General features: G+C 48.0%; 1 protein-coding gene across 3 annotated transcripts in view; it reads right to left on the bottom strand.

Annotated features, from left to right (window-relative positions):
- Positions 1-1962: 1962 nt before the first annotated feature.
- ARMH4 (armadillo like helical domain containing 4) overlaps positions 1963-19550 on the bottom strand; it is a 60235-nt gene continuing 42647 nt past the window's right edge. For all 3 annotated transcript variants that reach the window (XM_053391849.1, XM_053391938.1, XM_053392031.1), the window contains 3 exons: positions 8823-8854; positions 3420-3554; positions 1963-2310 (listed from right to left, as the gene is read on the bottom strand). In XM_053391849.1, coding sequence (XP_053247824.1) covers positions 2242-2310; positions 3420-3554; positions 8823-8854 — 236 coding nt within the window. In that variant the 3' untranslated portion in view covers positions 1963-2241. The remainder of the gene's footprint in view (positions 2311-3419; positions 3555-8822; positions 8855-19550) is intronic.

Raw genomic sequence — 19550 nt, 5'->3', positions numbered from 1 at the left:
TCAATCTGGAGAAGGACCAAGAAAGAATGATTCTGCATGCTGCAAAACTAAGCATTTAGGAGCACTGAAAACATAAGGTGCTCCAGCTTCAGAAAAACAACAACACCGCGTGCTTCGAAGTTCTGCTACGTGGAACGGAACTTCACGGAAAACGCAATGTCAGTCTCTCCAACGGAAGATATTATTGGAGCCGTCCAAAATATTTACGTGCACAGAAAATAGCAGATCTGGCTGAAAGGCAACACAACGGAGATCTGCATTGATCGCTGCAATGCATCTCTATTTATTCTTATTCTTGTATCATTATAATATTATTGTATATTCTTAGAAGGTTGCATAATCTCAGAAGAGGTGAGTGGCTGCGACTATCACAAAGGGAACTCTGCGCTTCCGAATTTGACACTACACGACTGCAGGTGACGGGCTGCAGAAGCCTTTGGCCAGCAGTTCCCAAGCCAACGGGCAGCATACCGGTAACGAATTGGGCTGCCTTGCCAGAAGCATCCGCCGCACAGGAAAGGGGGGGTGTCCCATGACAGCATTGATTCCAGCACCGTCATCATCAGGGTTGTGACCTCAGGGCCAAGCGAGACGTGGTGTTTGTCGTGCACTTTGACACCACGGTGCTGTCATGGTTAAAGAAAACTCAGCAGCTGGCAAGGGGAGGGCCTTGATGCACTGGGAGCATGGGGGGAGGGGGCGCAAAGGGACCCCACACACTGTGGTTCCAAAAAGAATCAGCACCCCATGGTCTTGCTATTCACAACGGGAAGAAAATCTCAGCGCTATTTCTCTAGAGAAAGAGCCACTGGAACTCACCGCGAATACCTCCCTTGTTCTATTATAATGGCAATGGCGACACGGGAGAGGCGAGTTCCTGCTGGGGGAAAAGCCCCAGAAAAAACCCACATAGCAATGGGTTGTCTGTGTCTTTCAATAAGCCGCTCTGCAATGTAGGCTGGCATGCTTAGAAGGCTAAACCTTAGGATACGTTGGAAGCACAAGAGGTCAGTAGGAGCACAAGCAGCGGAGGGGATGCTTGACCCTTCCCCTTCCTCCCGTTTGTCCACTCAAAATCATCGTAACACACACCCTGCTGTTTTTCCCTTGTCAAGGAAAAAGCTGCAGGGGTCCTGTATCTTTTCCAACACGGGTGAAAAAGCAGCTGGAGGGAGGGGGGGTGGAACCAGCAGAAAGGAAACGGGTTAAGCATTTTCCCCTGCCATTCTCTGCTCCCAGCTTGCCAGATTTGGGGAAGGAGCGTAGCTCAGCGGCAGAAAATCTGCTTTGTATGCAGCAAGTCCCAGGTTCAAGACCTGCTGCCAGCCAGTGGAGACAGCATCAATTGGTCCTTTGTTCAGATCCTTGAGGACTAGGACCTTATCGTTATTTTTTAAGGGATATGTGGATGAGAACCTGCTTTGCCTGCAATAGATCCCAGGTTCTGGGATGGGAAAGCCGCCCATCTGAAACCCCGGAGAGTCAGCTGTTTCCCTTTCTCCTAACTGCAGCCTCCGAAACTGCTTTGCAGTTTACAAAAGTAGGGGGCCCTCTGTGTGTCTCCCACATAAACGTCTAGTTTGGGCCTTCGGTGTATCTTAATCTACATATCACTGTGTCGTACTCTACCTAGTTCCTACCTGGACAATGGGGGCAGGATCTGCTTTGGGGCAGCACTTCATCAATTAAACAGAGCAGCTAATTTTGGAAACTGCAAACTCCAGCTCAGGTAACGCAACGTATTCAGAAGTTGCTCCCCAGCGAGAGAGAGAGAAAGAAACAGGAGTTATCTGGGTTGAAGCTTGCCCTCTCCAGGGACTCACACCAGAAGGACGGCAGCACGACAGCCAGCAGATGGAATAAAAACACCCAACAAACGTCCTTTGTCTTTTGGGTCCACGCCTTTGCCTGCTGCGCATTCAGAACGGCGTGCCGTGTGTGGAAAATGAACGTGCGCGACCGTACAGAGATACATATATTTTAAAAATAACAATATTTGTGTGTTACACTGGGGCTGCAGCATGCTGTTATCGGTGTGTGTGTGTGTGTTTTCCTCTTATAGGGGCAGGTTGTGTAAAAGCACTGCTGCCCCGTGAGCAAGAGGAAGGTGGCTGGCCTCTGTGGCGGCGCAGCAGAAACGCTTGCGCACCTCCCTCGGCGACAAGAAAGAAGGGAAACAGGGGGGGGGGAGAAGGAAATAAAAGTCACGGGAGGGCAGGAAACGAGGCGCCGCAGTCTGGTTCAGAATTCATCTTCAGAGCTGTCCGCTAGAAGCATCACTCGGTCTTGCATGCTGTTGAATTCTCTCTGCTGTGTTGGGGGGAGAGAGAGAGAGAGGCAGGGGAAGACATCAGTGACAAGGAATGAAACCTTCTTTCGTTTGCTTGTTCCCCTCCCCTCCTCCAAACTCCCTGCCTGGTACGTTGGCACATTTAAAAGGGGTGGGTAGGTCAGAAACAGGGACGCAGGTGGCGCCGTGGGTTAAACCACAGAGCCTAGGACTTGCCGATCAGAAGGTCGGCGGTTCGAATCCCCGCGACGGGGTGAGCTCCCATTGTTTGGTCCCAGCTCCTGCCAACCTAGCAGTTCGAAAGCACGTCAAAGTGCAAGTAGATCAATAGGTACCGCTCCGGCGGGAAGGTAAACAGAGTTTCCATGCACTGCTCTGGTTCACCAGAAGCAGCTTAGTCATGCTGGCTACATGACCCGGAGGCTGTACACCGGCTCCCTTGGCCAATAAAGCGAGATGAGTGCCGCAACCCCAGAGTCGGTCACGACTGGACCTAATAGTCAGGGGTCCCTTTTACCTTTTTTAGGTCAGAAACAGTTTCTGAGCACAATTCAAAGTGTTGGTGCTGACCTTTAAAGCCCTAAACGGCCTCGGTCCAGTATATCTGAAGGAGCGTCTCCACCCCCATTGTTCAGCCCGGACACTGAGGTCCACCTCCGAGGGCCTTCTGGCGGTTCCCTCACTGCGAGAACTGACGTTACAGGAAACCAGACAGAGGGCCTTCTCGGTGGTGGCGCCTACCCTGTGGAACACCCTCCCACCAGATGTCAAGGAAATAAGCAGCTATCTTATCTTTAAAAGACATCTGAAGGCAGCCCTGTTTAGGGAAGTTTTTAGTATTTAATGCTGTATTGTTTTAACACTCGATTGGGAGCCGCCCAGAGTGGCTGGGGAAACTCAGCCAGATGGGCGGGGTATAAATAATAAATTGTTATTGTTATTAGGATCGGACAGGACTGCTAGGGAGCCAAAGAAGATGGACTTTGGTCCTTTGGGGAGATCTGTGATGAAACCTGAAGCAGAAGTCCCAGCTTGGCCCCGTGTCTTGGGTGCCACGCAGCGTGCATGGCCCTGGCACAGAAATTACAAAGGCTGAGCAGCTGGGGGAGGGAGGGCACTGGGAGCCTACCTTTCGCTTATGCCTCTTGAAGCCGTTCCTTCGCCGGCGGTTCATGATCTTGATGCTGTAGAGAGCGCCCAAGATGAAAAGTGCCCCCGCAATGCCAACGCCGACCGGCACCAGCATCCCAGACATGTAACCAGCCTGCAGAAGAGGGGAGGGGGAAGTGTTACGAAAAATGAGCAATGCAGCAGCGTGCTCCAGGTGGCTGGATAGCCAAACAGGATGTTGATGTTTTGGGACTGTACCGTGGGAACAAAGGGACAGTCTATTCAGTGCACTGAGCACCGGATGTTAGCTCAGAGTGTCACATGATCTGTACTGGAAGTACAGGGGAGGAGTATTCACTCTCTGCTGTTGGTAATGAGAGAGTGCAGTCACGTTTTCTCTGTACTGCTGGAAGGACAGAAATAAAGGCATGTAAATACATTTCTGTCTGTCTCCTTCCCCTCCCTGGGATGGCAGGGGATGAGAGGGGAGGAGTGGTGTGTTCTTCTCACGTTGAGAAGGATCACCGATTGAGGCCTCGCCTGATCTTGCCGGGAGTCGCAGACAGGGAGGTCAACAAGGATTCAAGCCGGGCACCTGGAGGGTGGCCAATTCCTCTGACTTTTGGCTTGAAATCAACAACTGGTAGCAAATGCCGATGGTTATCTGATCCATGGGAATCAGCATGAGAGGTGAGAGGTCGATGGATCGTTTGCCATCCTCTGCACCAAAGGAAAGAAGATAACGTCTGCGTGCAGCCAGAAGCTGTACAGACGGCTGGACACCGAGAAGGGGGTGTTTTCCAAGCAACGGAGCCCCAAAAGGTATGCTGAATTTCGGGCTAAAAAGTGTGAACGCAGATTGATTTATTCTCTGGTTCACGAGAGCTGCGTTTGGAAAAACAGCTCTAAGAGCAAAGGCATGCATACCAGGAATTCTTGTGGGTGATAAGATTTCCTGTCTGAAGAAAAGTATGCACAGTTGCTAGGCAACGACAGTCAGTAGGCTTGGAAAGTTACTGACTGGCTCAGTGAGAGCATGAGAAGTCAAAGTATGTTTTGGCTATCTACGCAGCTGTGCAAGGACTTTAAACAGCGTGCAGTTTGCCTGCCAGTGAAGGCAGTAAACAGCCCAAAAAGAGGCTTTTGGATTTTAATGGCTCGAAAGTGAGAGCAGACACTTGGATTCCACTTCAGTGTTATAGGAATTCTAAGATCTTATATATATAAAAGAAATGTTCACAAATGTACAAGGCAAACACAGACCTAAGTACATAAACCACGTGTCTGAAATAGTACAGGAGAGCAATCCTGAAGCCGTTTTGACTCTCCCAAATTGACCTCAAATATTTCTCTGCAAGGAGGAAGGAATTGGGAAAAGCTTTCCAATTGTCTTTGGACTGTAGGGGCTTACACCTCCCTGTAAATACAGTCTGGCAAGTGTCTGTTAAGCCAGGGGTCAGCAAACTTTTTAGGAGGGGGCCGGTTCACCGCGCCTCAGACCTTGTGGCGGCCAGACTGCATGCGCAGGAGCACACATGCGCCGGAGGGGGGCTTCTCTCTCCCCCAGAGATTCTCCGAGGACTGGAAGAAATTTACAGAGTATATCAAAAATTTCTGTGATGAGCAAATAATGTCCGTTGGCTTTCAAGAAGCTCTGTGAAATTACTGTTAGAAATATTGTTTAAAAAATACGATGTGATTAAGAGTATTTGAGTGCAATATAATATTGGGAAATGTGAGACGAGGATAAAAAATAAACGGAAAATTATCAGACAAGCTGAGGGAAGTTCTGGGGAAAAGGGTTTAAGTTAAAAATGGATGTATAATTTTGTAAAAAAAATTTTTTTATGGAAAATGTAATAAAAAATATTTATTTTTATTTTTTTAAAAAAGACCATGTGGCGGCCAGACTACATGCGCAGGAGCGCACATGCGCCGGAGGGGGGCTTCTCTCTCCCCCAGCCCCTCACCTCACTTCCCTTTCCTACCTCCTCCACCGCTGGTTGGGAACTGGAGGTGGTGGCAGCTTTCCCGGGCACCAGGCGTGGGGCCAGCAGGCGTGCCCAGCTCCAGCTGAAGCCCCACAATGTTGCCATCACGATGCACCCGTCACGATGCCCACAGCGCGGCCATGGGCGGAGAGGCTGGGGGTGGGGGGCAGGTCTGGGCAAGTGAGCAGCGAGGCTTCGGATTGGCTGGCTGCCAGCCCCAATCCAAGCCCAGCTCCCTTCCTCTGTAGGGCGGGGAGAAGGCAGGAGGAGGGAGGGAGGAGGCGCCACCGTGGTGGGGGGGGGTAGAAATGGCGCCCCCCAAAAAATTGCAAAAAAAAAATATGGCACAGCCTGAACGATCACAACGATCCAAGCGGCAATTCCAGGACTGTCCGTGAGCCGGATCCAGAGGGCAATTGGGCCTGATCCGGCCCGCAGACCTTAGTTTGCAGAGTCCTGTGTTAAGCTGAGCACACTATCAATATGCGTAAGAGATTCAGGAACTAAGTATTTGCCATCTCAAATGAATGGCCAGGCTACCCAGAACAGGCAACCAGATAATAAGGCATTACAGTGGTGCCCCGCAAGACGAACGCCTCGCAAGACGGAAAACCCGCTAGATGAAAGGGTTTTCCGTTTTGGAGGCGCTTCGCAAAACGAATTTCCCTATGGGCTTCCTTCGCAAGACGAAAGCCCATAGGGAAATCTCCGGGACAGCGTGGAAGCGCAGTGCGTCTTCCCCACTGTCCTCAGACCTCCTCCGAAGGCTGGCGGTGGGGCGGAGAGACCTCCTCCTGCCGCCAGCCTTCGGAAGGCTCCTCTGAAGGCTGGCAGTGGGGCGGAGAGACCTCCTCCCGCCGCCAGGCTTAGGAAGGCTGCTCCGAAGGCTGGCGGTGGGGCGGAGAGACCTCCCCGCGCCAGCCTTCGGATGGCTGTCCTGAAGACTTGCGGTGGGAGGAGGGTTTTCCTTCCCACCGCCAACATTCAGAATGCTGTTCTGAATGTTGGCGGTGGGGAGGAAAAACCCTCCTCCCACCGCAAGCCCCGGGAACAGAGGAGAAGCGCTGCGCGCCTTCCCCTCTGTTCCCCTACCTGTCCTGAAGGCTTGCGGTGGGGAGAAAAGCCCTTGTCCGCACCGCCAGCCTGGCAAGCGGTCTCCATAGGAACGCATTAATTGATTTTCAATGCATTCCTATGGGAAACCGTGCTTCGCAAGACGAAAAACTCGCAAGAAGAAAAAACTTGCGGAACGAATTAATTTCGTCTTGCGAGGCACCACTGTATCAGGTATCCTGGCAGACAGGAGAGAAGCAACACACTCAAATTTCTGCTGTGGGCCACCTCTTTCTGTGATGTATGTATGGTGTTTTGGGGGGTGGTCTTGAGCTACAGGAGAGGCAATTTCAAATGTCTATATAAAAGCTTGGACACCATTGTTCTAGGTTCCTCTCCTCCCTCCCTGCGTGGGGGGAATGGAGGAACCTATTGCAACAGTTTAAGAAAGATCAGGCTTACTGATCTAGTCCAAAACCCTGTTCTCAGAGTGGCCAACCAGACAGATGCTCCTGGGAAGGTCTAAAACGGAACGTGAGCTCAATAGCACCCTCCCCTTCTGCTGTTTCCAGCAACCGCTATTCAGAGGTGCTGCTGCCTCTGAAAGTGATGAATGGGATTGTGGATGTTCAAGCAAGAATGGAGAACAAAAATGGCAAGTCTAGGAAGGGATGTCAGCACATGGGAATGCTACTCAGACTAGGTAGCTGTTTTGGTGGTGGTGGTTGTGAAACCAGGAGTAGTCAGGAGATGAGTAACACGCCAAGAGGATGGAAATTGAGGGACAACCAAGATTGAAGATCTTAGCACGATGTTGAAGCCCTCCCATAAATACCCCACAATCAATACAGGTTCGAACACAACAGATGGTGTGTTGCCAAAACGAAGTGCAAATCAGCCCTTGGCCTGGGGATGGGGAAACTGTGGTCCTCCAGGTGTTGATGGACTCCAAATCCCAGAATTCCCAGCTGTTGGCAGTGGCTGATGGGACTTGGGCCTTAGCAGCAGTAGATTGACCACAAACGTTCTCCATTTTGGCTAGCGGTGATCAGCATGGGTTACTCATGGGATCAGTCTTTCGGGTTACTCTGATCAGTTGTGATCAGCATGGGGAGCAGCTGACTTGAGGACCGGCAAGGTCAAAATTCTCTGGTTCTCAGAGAGGAGGATCAAATCCAGAGAATCTCAGAAAGCAGCTGCTATGGAAGCATGGTTGTGAGCTCTGTGTGTTGAGAACCAGGAAGGAGACCAAAAATGGTCCAATTTGGGTGCAACAGGATGGAGGTCAACAGGCCTAGGAGGTCCAGTGACCAGCTGAGCGTTCAGTGCTTCCAATTTTCTGCAAACAGCAGAAGGTTGTCACCACCATCCTTCAAACCTATGTCAGGATCTGTTCTCCAAGAAAAAAGCACACCAAGAATTCAGGCCAATGTACTGTAAGTTTCAATAGCTGATGAAGGTGACTACATTGAAACAGGGCCCTGTCCTGGTTTCTGATCCATAATTGACTTCTGACTTTGCTCAATGATTGAAACTAAGACCTCCACGTCGAATCTGACTATGGACTAACATGAACTTATCTCTACTCATAAACTCTTATCTCTAATTCTGTAATGAATTATGATGTTACACATATCTCTATGAGTTTAAGTTTGAAATCTCTGTTGTAATCTCTGTTTGAGTTTGTAATCCTTGTCAGAATACATACTTTTGTTTTTTTAATAATAATTTTTATTAATTTTAACATATAAATTATAATACCACAAAACTTCACCATTTATACAATTTTTTATTTTATTTTTTGGACTTCCATTAGCACCTCTGATGATCCACCGTTTTAACCACTTCTTATGCATTTCTTAAATTCATATTGCCTTTAACTAACCATCCTCCTCTTCATCCATTTTTGCAATAGTTCCAATAATTCACCTCACAAAACATCTGGCAAACCTACAAACGTAGTCTGACCATTACAATTACTTTTCAAATAGTCTGTAAATTTACGCCAGTCTTCTGTGAATTTCTGGTCCCGCAGATTTCGTATCCTTCCCCGGTTAGTTTATCTAATTCTGCATAGTCCATTAATTTCATCCTCCATTCTTCTTTCGTCGGTAATTCTTCTTGCTTCCATTTTTGGGCCAATAATATTCTTGCTGCCGCAGAATACTTACTTTTGAATGGATTAGTTTTTGACAATTGACTATTGATTTGCAAGTAGGGACCACTCCCACTATTGAAACTTACACTGGCCTGAGTTCTTGGTGTGCTTTCTTCATGATCTGCTCTCCGACTGCCCTTCTAGAAGGAACCCCTGAAGCGAAAGCAAAAGACAGCACCTGCCTTCAAACGCAAAGCGAGACAAAGGAAGATCTCCCTACCTTATCTTTCAGCTTTTCCATCCAGCTTCTCACTAAAAAAACAACGACATAAACGTTTATGGCAGTCATAAACCTTTTATATATATATATATAAATATTTATTGAAATTTTCAACTTCCGGGTTAGCGCCATCGCCTAATGGCGGATTCCCTCCGAGCTCCGGAGGGAATCGGCTTAGTAGGGGTCGGGTCCTGCCGCGGCGGCGACGCGGGGACCTTCAGAAACCACAGGCGCTGAAGCCTGTGGACCTGGTGACTCGGCGGGCACCATTTGCGCCCCCCGACCCACGAAGGAGCCTTTTTAAAGGCTCCGGAACGGGGGGCGGAGAGCGGTGCGGTGCTGAGAGTCGACTGCTTCCCCTACTGAGTGAAGCCGCATGCCATGGCAGTCATAAACCTTAGAACAGCACTGTAGCAGCAGCAGCAGGGTGTGAGATCGAAAAGCAGCTTTGTTAAAAGTTACTGCAGTTTGCATACTGGGGATTACACATATCTAGATTCAGGGAATGCAGGGAGAGGAGGTCAAGGGGGTCCCCTGCCCTCACTGCCAAGCCCCCCTGCAGCCACACTCCCTGCACATCATAGGCATGCACACAGAGTTCCTTCTTGCATTAATTTATTCCATGAAAGTTTCTTCTCTACAGTCATACCTCATGTTACGTTTGCTTCAGGTTGCGTTCTTTTAGGTTGCGTCCCACGGCGACCCGCAAGTACCGGAAAGGGTTACTTCCAGGTTTCGCCGCTCAGAAGCGCAAAATGAAGTCACACGCATGCGCAGAAGCGCCGAATCGCGAAGACCAGTGCAAAAGGGAGAAAACCATTTTCTCTCCCAAGCAGCAACAGATGTGGGGGGCTTTGAACCACGATTTCTCTCACCTGCCAGCTTAGCAACGTCTTTCCTGGTGGCACTTACAAACCATCTGTGCTACTTTCCGAGCGATCAAAGCGACGGAACGGAGGGAGTTCCTTTCGCTAAGCCTACACGGAAGATAAAGCGAGGCTCCCCTTAGGAACTCACGCTGTGATCACATAAATGAAAGGCTGTCCTTTCCGGGGAAGAATCAATGGGCTTCTATCCGGCAAGAGGCTTTGATCAAGGGGCAGGTGCTGATATCAGAGATGATTCACACACACACACACACACACACACACAGTGCTACTATGAAGTTTATTTAACAGATGTGGGCAGGAAAACCATCTCACCTGAAGTCAGGTGACATTACAGGTAAAGGTAAAGGTAAAGGACCCCTGGACAGTTAAAGGTAAAAGGACCCCTGACCATTAGGTCCAGTCGTGGCCAACTCTGGGGTTGTGGCGCTCATCTCGCTTTATTGACCGAGAGAGCCGGCATACAGCTTCCGGGTCATGTGGCCAACATGACTAAGCTACTTCTGGCGAACCAGAGCAGCGCACGGAAACGCCGTTTACCTTCCCGCCAGAGCGTTACCTATTTATCTACTTGCACTTTGTGCTTTCGAACTGCTAGGTTGGCAGGAGCAGGGAGCGAGCAACGGGAGCTCACCCCATCGTGGGGATTTGAACCGCTGACCTTCTGATCGGCAAGTCCTAGGCTCTGTGGTTTAACCCACAGCACCACCCGCGTCCCATGTTAAGTCCCGTCAAAAGCAACTATGGGGTTGCTGCACTCATCTCGCTTTCTGGGTCATGTGGCCAGCAGGACTAAACCACTTCTGGCGCAACGGGACACCGTGACAGAAACCAGAGTGCACGGAAACGCCGTTCACCTTCCCGCCAGAGCGGTAACTATTTATATACTTGCACTGGTGTGCTTTCAAACTGCTAGGTTGGCAGGAGCTGGGACAGAGCAGCGGGAGCTCACCCCATCATGGGGATTCGAACCACCGACCTCCTGATCAGCAAGCCCAAGAGGCTCAGTCGGCCTTGGCATTATATATACCTTGGCTACTGAAACTTCACACACAAACCCCACTGCTGACACAGTGATGTTTGACTGTGTTTGACGTTCTTGGAAGCTGCCCAGAGTGGTTGGGGGCAACCCAGTCAGATGGGCGGCATCAACTCACGTAGTTGGAAGGGACCTGGAGGATCATCTTTAAAGCCCTAAACGGCCTTGGCCCAGTATCCCTGAAGGAGCGTCTCCACCCCCATCGTCCAGCCCAGACACTGAGCCAGCTCCAAGGATCTGTAACTTGGCTTCTCACAGTGAGGGAACCGCCAGAAGGCCCTCGGCGCTGGACCTCAGTGTCCGGGCTGAACGATGGGGGTGGAGACTCTCCTTCAGGTATACAGGACCGAGGCAGTTTATGTTGGGATACTGCCAGGGAGACAAAGTCCATCTTAGCCCTCAAGCCGGCTGCCGGACGATCCATCGACCTCCCGTAGACACGCAGTATCAGCTCTTAGCGACACGAAGCCTCAAGAATAGAATTCCACATTCTTAGGCTGGTGCACACTCTATCAGCAGAATTCACACAGCAAAAGATGCACAGCAGGAGAGCATATTTACAGTTTATTTAGCGTTGGTCAGAACAAAGAAAACCATGACCGTCTGCATCGGTATGCTCAGGCAAGAAGAAGAGAAACGAAAGCAACTGAAAACATAAACATCCTGTGAACAGGAAATACGCAGACTCTGTGACTCACAAAGCCTGCTCCCTTTTAAGGTGGAACGGAAATATCCTAACAGTTTAGGGCTTTAAAGGTCAGCACCAACACTTTGAATTGTGCTCGGAAACGTACTGGGAGCCAATGCAGATCTTTCAGGACCGGTGTTATGTGGTCCCAGTGGCCACTCCCAGTCACCAGTCTAGCTGCCGCATTCTGGATTAATTGCAGTTTCCGGGTCACCTTCAAAGGTAGCCCCACGTAGAGCGCGTTGCAGTAGTCCAAGCAGGAGATAACCAGAGCATGCACCACTCAGGCAAGACAGTCCGCGGGCAGACAGGGTCTCATCCTTCATACCAGATGGAGCTGATAAACAGCTGCCCTGGACACAAGGCTAACACAACAGGGTCTCATTCTGACAACGGAGGTTAAACACCCTCCTCTAACTCAGACTCATTTTCTTGCTTTCGGTCTCCTTGTCTGCTAAAATGAAAATTGGCAGGGACCTGTCTTGCCAAGTCAAAATAAAAGATCTGGGTACCTAGGGCAGGGAATAGATTTTCTATATTTCTAAGCATGAGAAAGTAAGGAGAATGAAATATGAAGCTATCCTCCCAGCTCCAGAGATTGCACAGGTCAAAATCTAATAATTTGTTGAATTGTGTACACGGAATATTAATAGGGGTTTTTTTCCAATGAAGACGAGTGTCTTTAATTATACGTGTAGCTATAGGAACAAGTTTTGTCTTTTTCAACTGGAAGTCCCTCTTCGGCACATAATTTTTCTTGTGTAACTTAATTAATTGCCAATAATGCTTTCTCTTTTTTTGGAAAAAAATCAAATGAAAGAACAGAAGGCAGGCTACAAAATATTTGCAATTCCTATAAACACCTATGAGCCCTGGCGGCTTTCATTAGATGTGACTCAGCTCTCGAACATCCATTTTCCAATAGGGCAGTCAACTGACAAAATCATTTTTAGTGTATTAGTCACTGCCTTTCTCCAATTAATCAATTTAATTGAAATCAGTTTCCTTATTATTCAATACCCCAAGCAGGTGCCCTTTCTAAGAGAGGAATTGTGAAAAAACTTTAGATTTAATCAACAAAAGCCATCATTCCCTGTTAGACAGAAAGATCCCTTATTAATATTACTTTCTCTTCTCTCTGCTTTTTTATTCTTTCCCCTTGATCAGTTCGGTGCAGTGTTACTGTTTGAGCCATTAGCCATAACAACAAGATTTTCACAGTGTGAAATCTTGGCTAGGCACCAGCCAGTCGCTGATTTAAAAAACACCCGAATGCTAAAGTCCTAATTTACAACACGATCGTGAACAAAACTGAATTTTGCTAGAGGCAGAACAAACAAAGCCACATGACAAGCTACCTCGATGTTTACTGTTAGCAAACTTTCTTAATTTTTTTTTTAAGGTAGACCAGTATTCACAGTTATTCAGTGCCCCATGTTTTCCCCATAAAAACTTGCTCTTTATCATTCATTCATTTAGCGCCCAGGTTTTCTGTAGATTGCTGTTTGCTCCAATTGAGCTTTAAAGAGCAGGCTTTCGCAGGGAAATCTCTGGAGGAAAAGAAGAAGAAGTGGGGGTCGATTTCTTACAAATGCAGAACTGGTATTATGTGGTACCTGGAACAGGGATAAGGCTGTAGGGAGACAATTATTTCTCTCAGATAAAATGCCCAAACTTTTTTCAAAGAGGGCCAGATTTGATGAAGTGAACATGCTTGACGGCTGATCAGAGTTGTTGAGCTTTCTTTTGGATTGAAGTTCTTGAGCTTTTTTTACAATTTTACCCCAAAGCTGTTGAACTTTTTTTAGGATTGAAGTTCCTGAGCTTTTTGGGGGGGGGGTTACCCCAGGGACATATACTGCCACAGGGGCCAAATTAAATCGACCAGAGGGCCGGATTAAGTCCCCAAAACGGACTTTGGACATGCCTGCGGCGTAAGCCGATAACTTACAGCATCAACCGTGGCAACTTGCAATGACGACTTTTTAAAAAGATTAACAGGGTTTAGGGGGAATATTAACCTCCCAGCTTTGGGTTAATAGCAAAACGAAATCTCCATCTAGGTTTGCAATCTCCTTCTGATAAGAGAGAAAGGGGGGGGGGGCGAGACACCACACATTTTTTAAAAAACAAATTAACTTTTAATTACAATTGCTTTCACTTGCATTCCAGAACTGTAACTGTATTGGTTCATTGTACTTTTAAAAATTTAAAAAAATCATTCTGCATACTTATTTTTTATTATTATTAAAGATTTTGTTGATTTACAAAAGTGTGTGCAATGTCCCTCTCTCGTATTTTTTCCCCCATGTAACATTTTTACAAATCGTTTTCATTTGTTGAGACATTAGGGAGAAAAGGGGGAAAGAGGTGGAGTGGGGTGAAAGATGAGTGCCCCAGAATCCAACTATTCTGGACAACAACCATACGAGAAATAAGTAAAATAACCAAGCAAGTATTAGAAAGCACCCCAGAACTGGCCTTACTAAACATCTTCCAAGACAATCATGCCCACTTACACCACACCATACATTTTAAATAGCAAAGACAACCGAGTAAAACTGTGGTAGAAAACCTTCCCACATTTTACATGAAGTCTGGATAGCTCAGTGGGTTAGAGCGTAGTCCTGATAACACCAAGGTTGCAGGTTCGATCCCTGCATGAGACAGCTGCACATTCCTGCATTCTACAATTCTATGATATTATTATTTTTATTTGCTTGCTACATTAACATCCCACTCTTCCTGCTAATAGCTCAAGGCGATATACCTGGTTCCCTCCCTCCTCGTTCTTACTGTCGCAACCGAGAGATGGTGTCTAGCTCAAGGTCATCGTATGAATTTCCCAGCTGAGTGCGGGAGCCGAACCCGTGTCTCGCACATCCTAATCGGATGCTGGCCGCACACCATGCAAAACAATTTATCAACGCATTGTGTCAGACTTTTGACAGACACTTCCTGGTTCCCTTAATCACAGGGAAGATCCTCTCTCATGAGCGCCGGCTTTTAACATATCCGTCACGGGACCGAGTGAAAGCAATAATTATTCCACCTTTCCCCGTTTAGAGAAACGCCGGGGCTTTGTAAACACAGAGTGGTGTTAATGTGACATTTCCCACCAAGGCTGCAATTACAACCGCAGCTATTCATTAAGATTCAAAGGGATAATGGGGGATAATGAACCAGAGCAGAGTTTGTGCAACTGAGCGGAGGAAAATGAATATTTGGTTTTCAAAAAAAAAGGTGAAAGTGTCGCTAAGATCTCATGAGTCATTCAGAAGCTCTGAAGCTCGTGTGGGAAATTGAAGTCAAATATAACCAGAGGGCACGGAGCTAGTTAATGCATGAAAGGGTTAAGACCACAGAGGTGTATTCCTAGACTCAATTAGGCCACGCCCCTCACCTGGAAGGAAGTTACGTTTCTTCCTTTTCCTGTTCTCTTTCGCCATGTGAACTCACCTAAATAGGACATGCCTGAACCCCCTCGCTACAAGCTCAGATCTGCATGCTCAGAGCTATTTCACTACATTTTGTACCATATATATACAGTGGTACCTCGCAAGACGAATGTCTCACAAGACGGAAAACTTGCAAGAAGAAAGAGTTTTCCGTTTTTCGAGGTGCTTCGCCAGACAAATTTCCCTATGGGCTTACTTTGCAAGAAGAAAGCCCATAGGGAAATCTCCGGGGACCTCTTTTAAAATGCTTGCGGTCGGGAGCAAAGACTTTCGCCCACCACCCGCCTTCAGAAGAGGTCCTGGACCTCTTCTGAAGGCCGGCGGCGGGCAAAAGTCTTTGCTCCCCCCCCCCCGCCTGCCTTCCCGGGACAGCGGAGACTTCTCTGCTGTCCCGGGCAATCTTAAAATGCTGGCGGGCGGCAGCGAAGCCTTCGCTGCCGACCCCCAGCATTTTAAAAGCCCCCGGGACAGCGGAGACTTCTCCGCTGTCCCGGGGCGATTTTAAAATGTTGGTGGGCGGCAGCGAAGCCTTCGCTGCCGCCCGCCAGCATTTTAAAATCGCCCCGGGACAGCGGAGGCTTCGCTGCCGCCTGCCAGCATTTTAAAATCGCCCCGGGACAGCGGAGGCTTCACTGCCGCCCGCCAGCATTTTAAAATCGCCCTGGGACAGCGGAGGCTTCGCTGCCGCCCGCCAGCATTTTAAAATCGCCCCGGGACAGCAGAAAAGTCTCCGCTGTCCCGGGGGCTTTTAAAATGCTGGCGGTCGGCAGCAAAGCCCTCCTGTCCCCGGAGCTTGCGGGGCGGGAGGTGGGGAGAAGGGCTTTTCTTCCCACCGCCAGCCTTCAGAACAGCCTTCTGAAGGCTGGCGGTGGGAAGAAAAGCCCTTGTCCCCCCCCCCAGCCTTCAGAAGAGGTCGGGGGACAGACTGTCCCCGGACCTGGTCTGAAGGCGGTTTCCATAGGAATGCATTGATTGATTTTCAATGCATTCCTATGGGAAACCGTGCTTCGCAAGACAAAAAACTCGCAAGAAGAAAAAACTCGTGGAACGAATTAATTTCGTCTTGCGAGGCACCACTGTACACGACAAGTACAGACACGCAGGACTCTGGTCTCCACAGGACGATACAGGGCTGGGTTTAGGTTTGATAGGGCCCTAAGCTACTGAAGGTAATGGGGGCCTTTATAAGTAAGTAAAATATTTAATATAATTATAATATTTATATATAGTATTATAGTAGCAAGTCGGGGTAATAGGGAACTGTACTAGTAAATAATAATACAGCGGTACCTCTAGTTGCATTCTGCTCTTGTTATGGACTTTCAGCTTACGAACGCAGCAAACCCAGAAGTGTTTACTTCCGGGTTCGCCACGCACACATGCGCAGAAGAGGCGCCCTAGTTGCGGACGGCACCCTGAAACGGATTAAGTCCGCAACTAGAGGTACCACTGTATAGGCCTACTGAATAATAGAGATTAATATTTTTATAATGGGATCAAAATAAATAAATTATGTATTACATGAAATCAATCAGCAGGCATAAGACTCATACCCTTAGTCTATGCTGCCTGATCATCAGTCTGCAAGCACTCTTTAATATTAGATAACAGGTGCAACAGCTTGGCGTGCATTCAACTGTGCTGCACTGCGGTCTGCAGCTGCACGCCACATGTTTCCATACAACCAGTCCATGCAGAATGTAGGCACCCTATATATAGAAATGAGCAAACCAGTGATATTTTAGGGAGCAGGCTAGCAGGCAGGGCCCATGTCTTACATCACGGGTGTCAAACACAAGGCCCGCGGGCCGAATCCGGCCCGCCAGACTTTGTCATGTGGCCCGTGTAGCCGCCGCCGGCCGCCAGCCTTCACCTTTTATTCTCCCCCTTTTTTTTCTGACACAAGAAAGCCGCCTCTTCAGCGCATGCGCGGCAGCCTACAAGCCAGAGAACGTTTGCCCTCTAGGGGCGCCGGCTGTTCTACACAGGAAACCTCCACTTTACATGCATTCAGGAAACCTCCACTTGTTTTTATATTGAGCGCATATTGAGTCCTATAGATACAACCGGCGCTTTGAGGGTGACCAAACTGCTGATGCGGCCCCCGATGAATTTGCGTTTGACACTCCTGTCTTACATCATAGGAGCCTACACAACGCCAAACACTGTTGCTGTATGTAGGTTTTAATTTATTTGGATTGGAAATGTGCATCCAGGTTTTTTCCTATAATTTTTTGGGGGGCCCCAAGAGAGTGGGGCCCTAAGCTATAGCTTGTTTAGCTTATGCGTAAATCCGGCACTGCGTTGAGATCAGAGGCTGAGGACTAGAGCCTTAAAAGTGGTTGTTCCTTTCTTGTTGCCTTAGCCTGCAGACAAGAATCTTAGGCAACAATTAGGGATGGGGAGGGGGAAATTCAGTCGATAGGAAAATAAGAAGGCTTCCAACATATATAAAAACGTAATAAAACTTTAAACATTAAAAAACTTCCCTATACAGGTTTCAGGGCCGGATTTATGTATATAAAATATGTATTTTATCAAAGTAATTGTTGAACTGAAATACAATTTGGAAATGTACATCCAGTGTTGTTTTTTCTTTAATTTTTTAAGAGAGTGGGGCCCTAAGCTATAGCTTGTTTAGCTTATACGTAAATCCGGCACTGGGACGATGTAAAATTTGGTTTCCCTAATGGTCTTTAAGCACACCACAAACCTAATCTTAAGTCTCTCTCGGATATCCTGCACTGCTTTTTTGTGTGCCTGTTATTTTTATAGTGCCGGCCAGGGTGTGAATCACCCCTGAGAATTTTCCTCACTCTCCTGAGGCAACGGTCTTCCACGATGTCATCCAGCAGATTCACAGGACAGCCCATAATATCCTGTGCTGCATTCACCACCCTCCGTAGGCACTTCCTATCAGTTGATGTCAAACCAGCGTACCACACCGTGATGCAGTAGGAAAGGACACTTTCTATTGTTGACCGGTAGAAGGAGATCATCAAATGTTGATTGACATCATTCTTTCGCAATACTCTGAGGAGATGGAGTCTCTGTTGGGCTTTCTTAATCACCTGGGTTGTATTGATTTTCCAAGTAAGGTCTTCACTGAGATAAACTCCTAGGAATCGTGTCACACATGTGCGCAGACGCGGCACTGCGGGTTGCGAACGTGCCGGTAGAAAGAGATCATCCAATGTTGATTGACATCGTTCTTTCGCAATACTGCAGTAATAGAATCATATGCAGTGAGTGGCCCTCCAGCCTCTGCTTAAAAACCACTGAGGAAGGAGAACCCACAACTTCCTGAGGGAGTCCATTCCACTATTGAACAGGTCTTTCTGCTAGAATTTCCCTCCTGAATTTAGTTGCACTCTTCTTTCACGTAATTTGAATCCGCTGCCCTCTGGATCACCAGAAAGCAAGCTTGCTCCATCCTCCTTTAGATACCTGAAGATGGCTGTCATGTCATCTCTGTGTTCTCTTCTCTAGGCTAAACATCCCCAGCTCCTTCAACCGTTCCTCATCAGGCTTGGCTTTCAGACTGTTATGTACTGAGTTGAAAAGGATCAAAAATGCAGCAGTCTGATTGGTCCTAAAACAGCAGGATCCAAAACGCAGCAGTCTGATTGGCCCTAGAACAATAGGATTCAGAATGCAGCAGTCTGATTGGCCCTAGAACAATAGGATTCAGAATGCAGCAGTATCATTGGTCCTAGAACAATAGGATCAAAAATGCAGCAGTCTGATTGGCCCTAGAACAATAGGATTCAGAATGCAGCAGTCTGATTGGCCCTAGAACAATAGGATTCAGAATGCAGCAGTCTTATTGGTCCTAGAACAATGCAGCAGTATGACTGGTCTGCAGGAGCCATCCAATCCAGCTCCAGATGGAAGTGAATCCACAACCTGATTGGCCTACAGGAGAATTCCGGAATTAGCCAATGACGTGCAGCCCATTGTGTAAATAATGTAGATTAAGTAGATACTTTGGGGGACCTTTCATTCCTCCTCACCACTATGAGCTGAATAAAGAGCATGAAATCCACTCTCGACTCCGAGTATATTTCACAGACCCTTGATCATCTTGGTCGCCTTCCTCTGCACACCTTCCAGCTTTCCAATGTCCTTCTTGACAGCTGGAGGGCACCAGGTTGGAGGAGTCTGTGCCACGATCCCCACAGATCAATTAACCTTCTTGGCCAGCCGCTGCTGACAGCAAAATGCCGGGTGGTTCCAAATTGCTAATAGACTAATGGGAAACAGTTTGGAGCTTGGAAGCGCTTTGATCTCTATTTATCAGGTACCAATGCCAGAACGACCTCTCTGGAAAGACCCGTTCTATCGATTCCCCCTGCTGATTAATGCCGATCTCCAAGTTTTGAAAGGCAACGGCCGCTCGAGGTCAGAGGCAATTATCCTGTTATTGGAAACCCAGAACTACACGGTTTCGTACATTATTTTTTTTCCTAATGGATTCCAGCGCAAGCCTCTCTCGGGGTCTCAGGGCAAACAAAATGTGATTGATTTGTTTACCAAAAAGAAAGGCTTCTGTGGGAGGTTTTCATATCCCTTCCTCTCAAGATGGCCCACCCACCCCTTCCAAGCTTTTCACACAAAAAGGGCAAAATATCATAAGCGGAAGGAAGGTATCGTGAC

This window comes from Podarcis raffonei, chromosome 1, assembly GCF_027172205.1.
Source record: "Podarcis raffonei isolate rPodRaf1 chromosome 1, rPodRaf1.pri, whole genome shotgun sequence".
Taxonomy (NCBI): domain Eukaryota; kingdom Metazoa; phylum Chordata; class Lepidosauria; order Squamata; family Lacertidae; genus Podarcis; species Podarcis raffonei.
The sequence above is the reverse complement of the archived record's forward strand: the minus strand, read 5'-3'. Positions and strand labels throughout refer to the sequence as shown.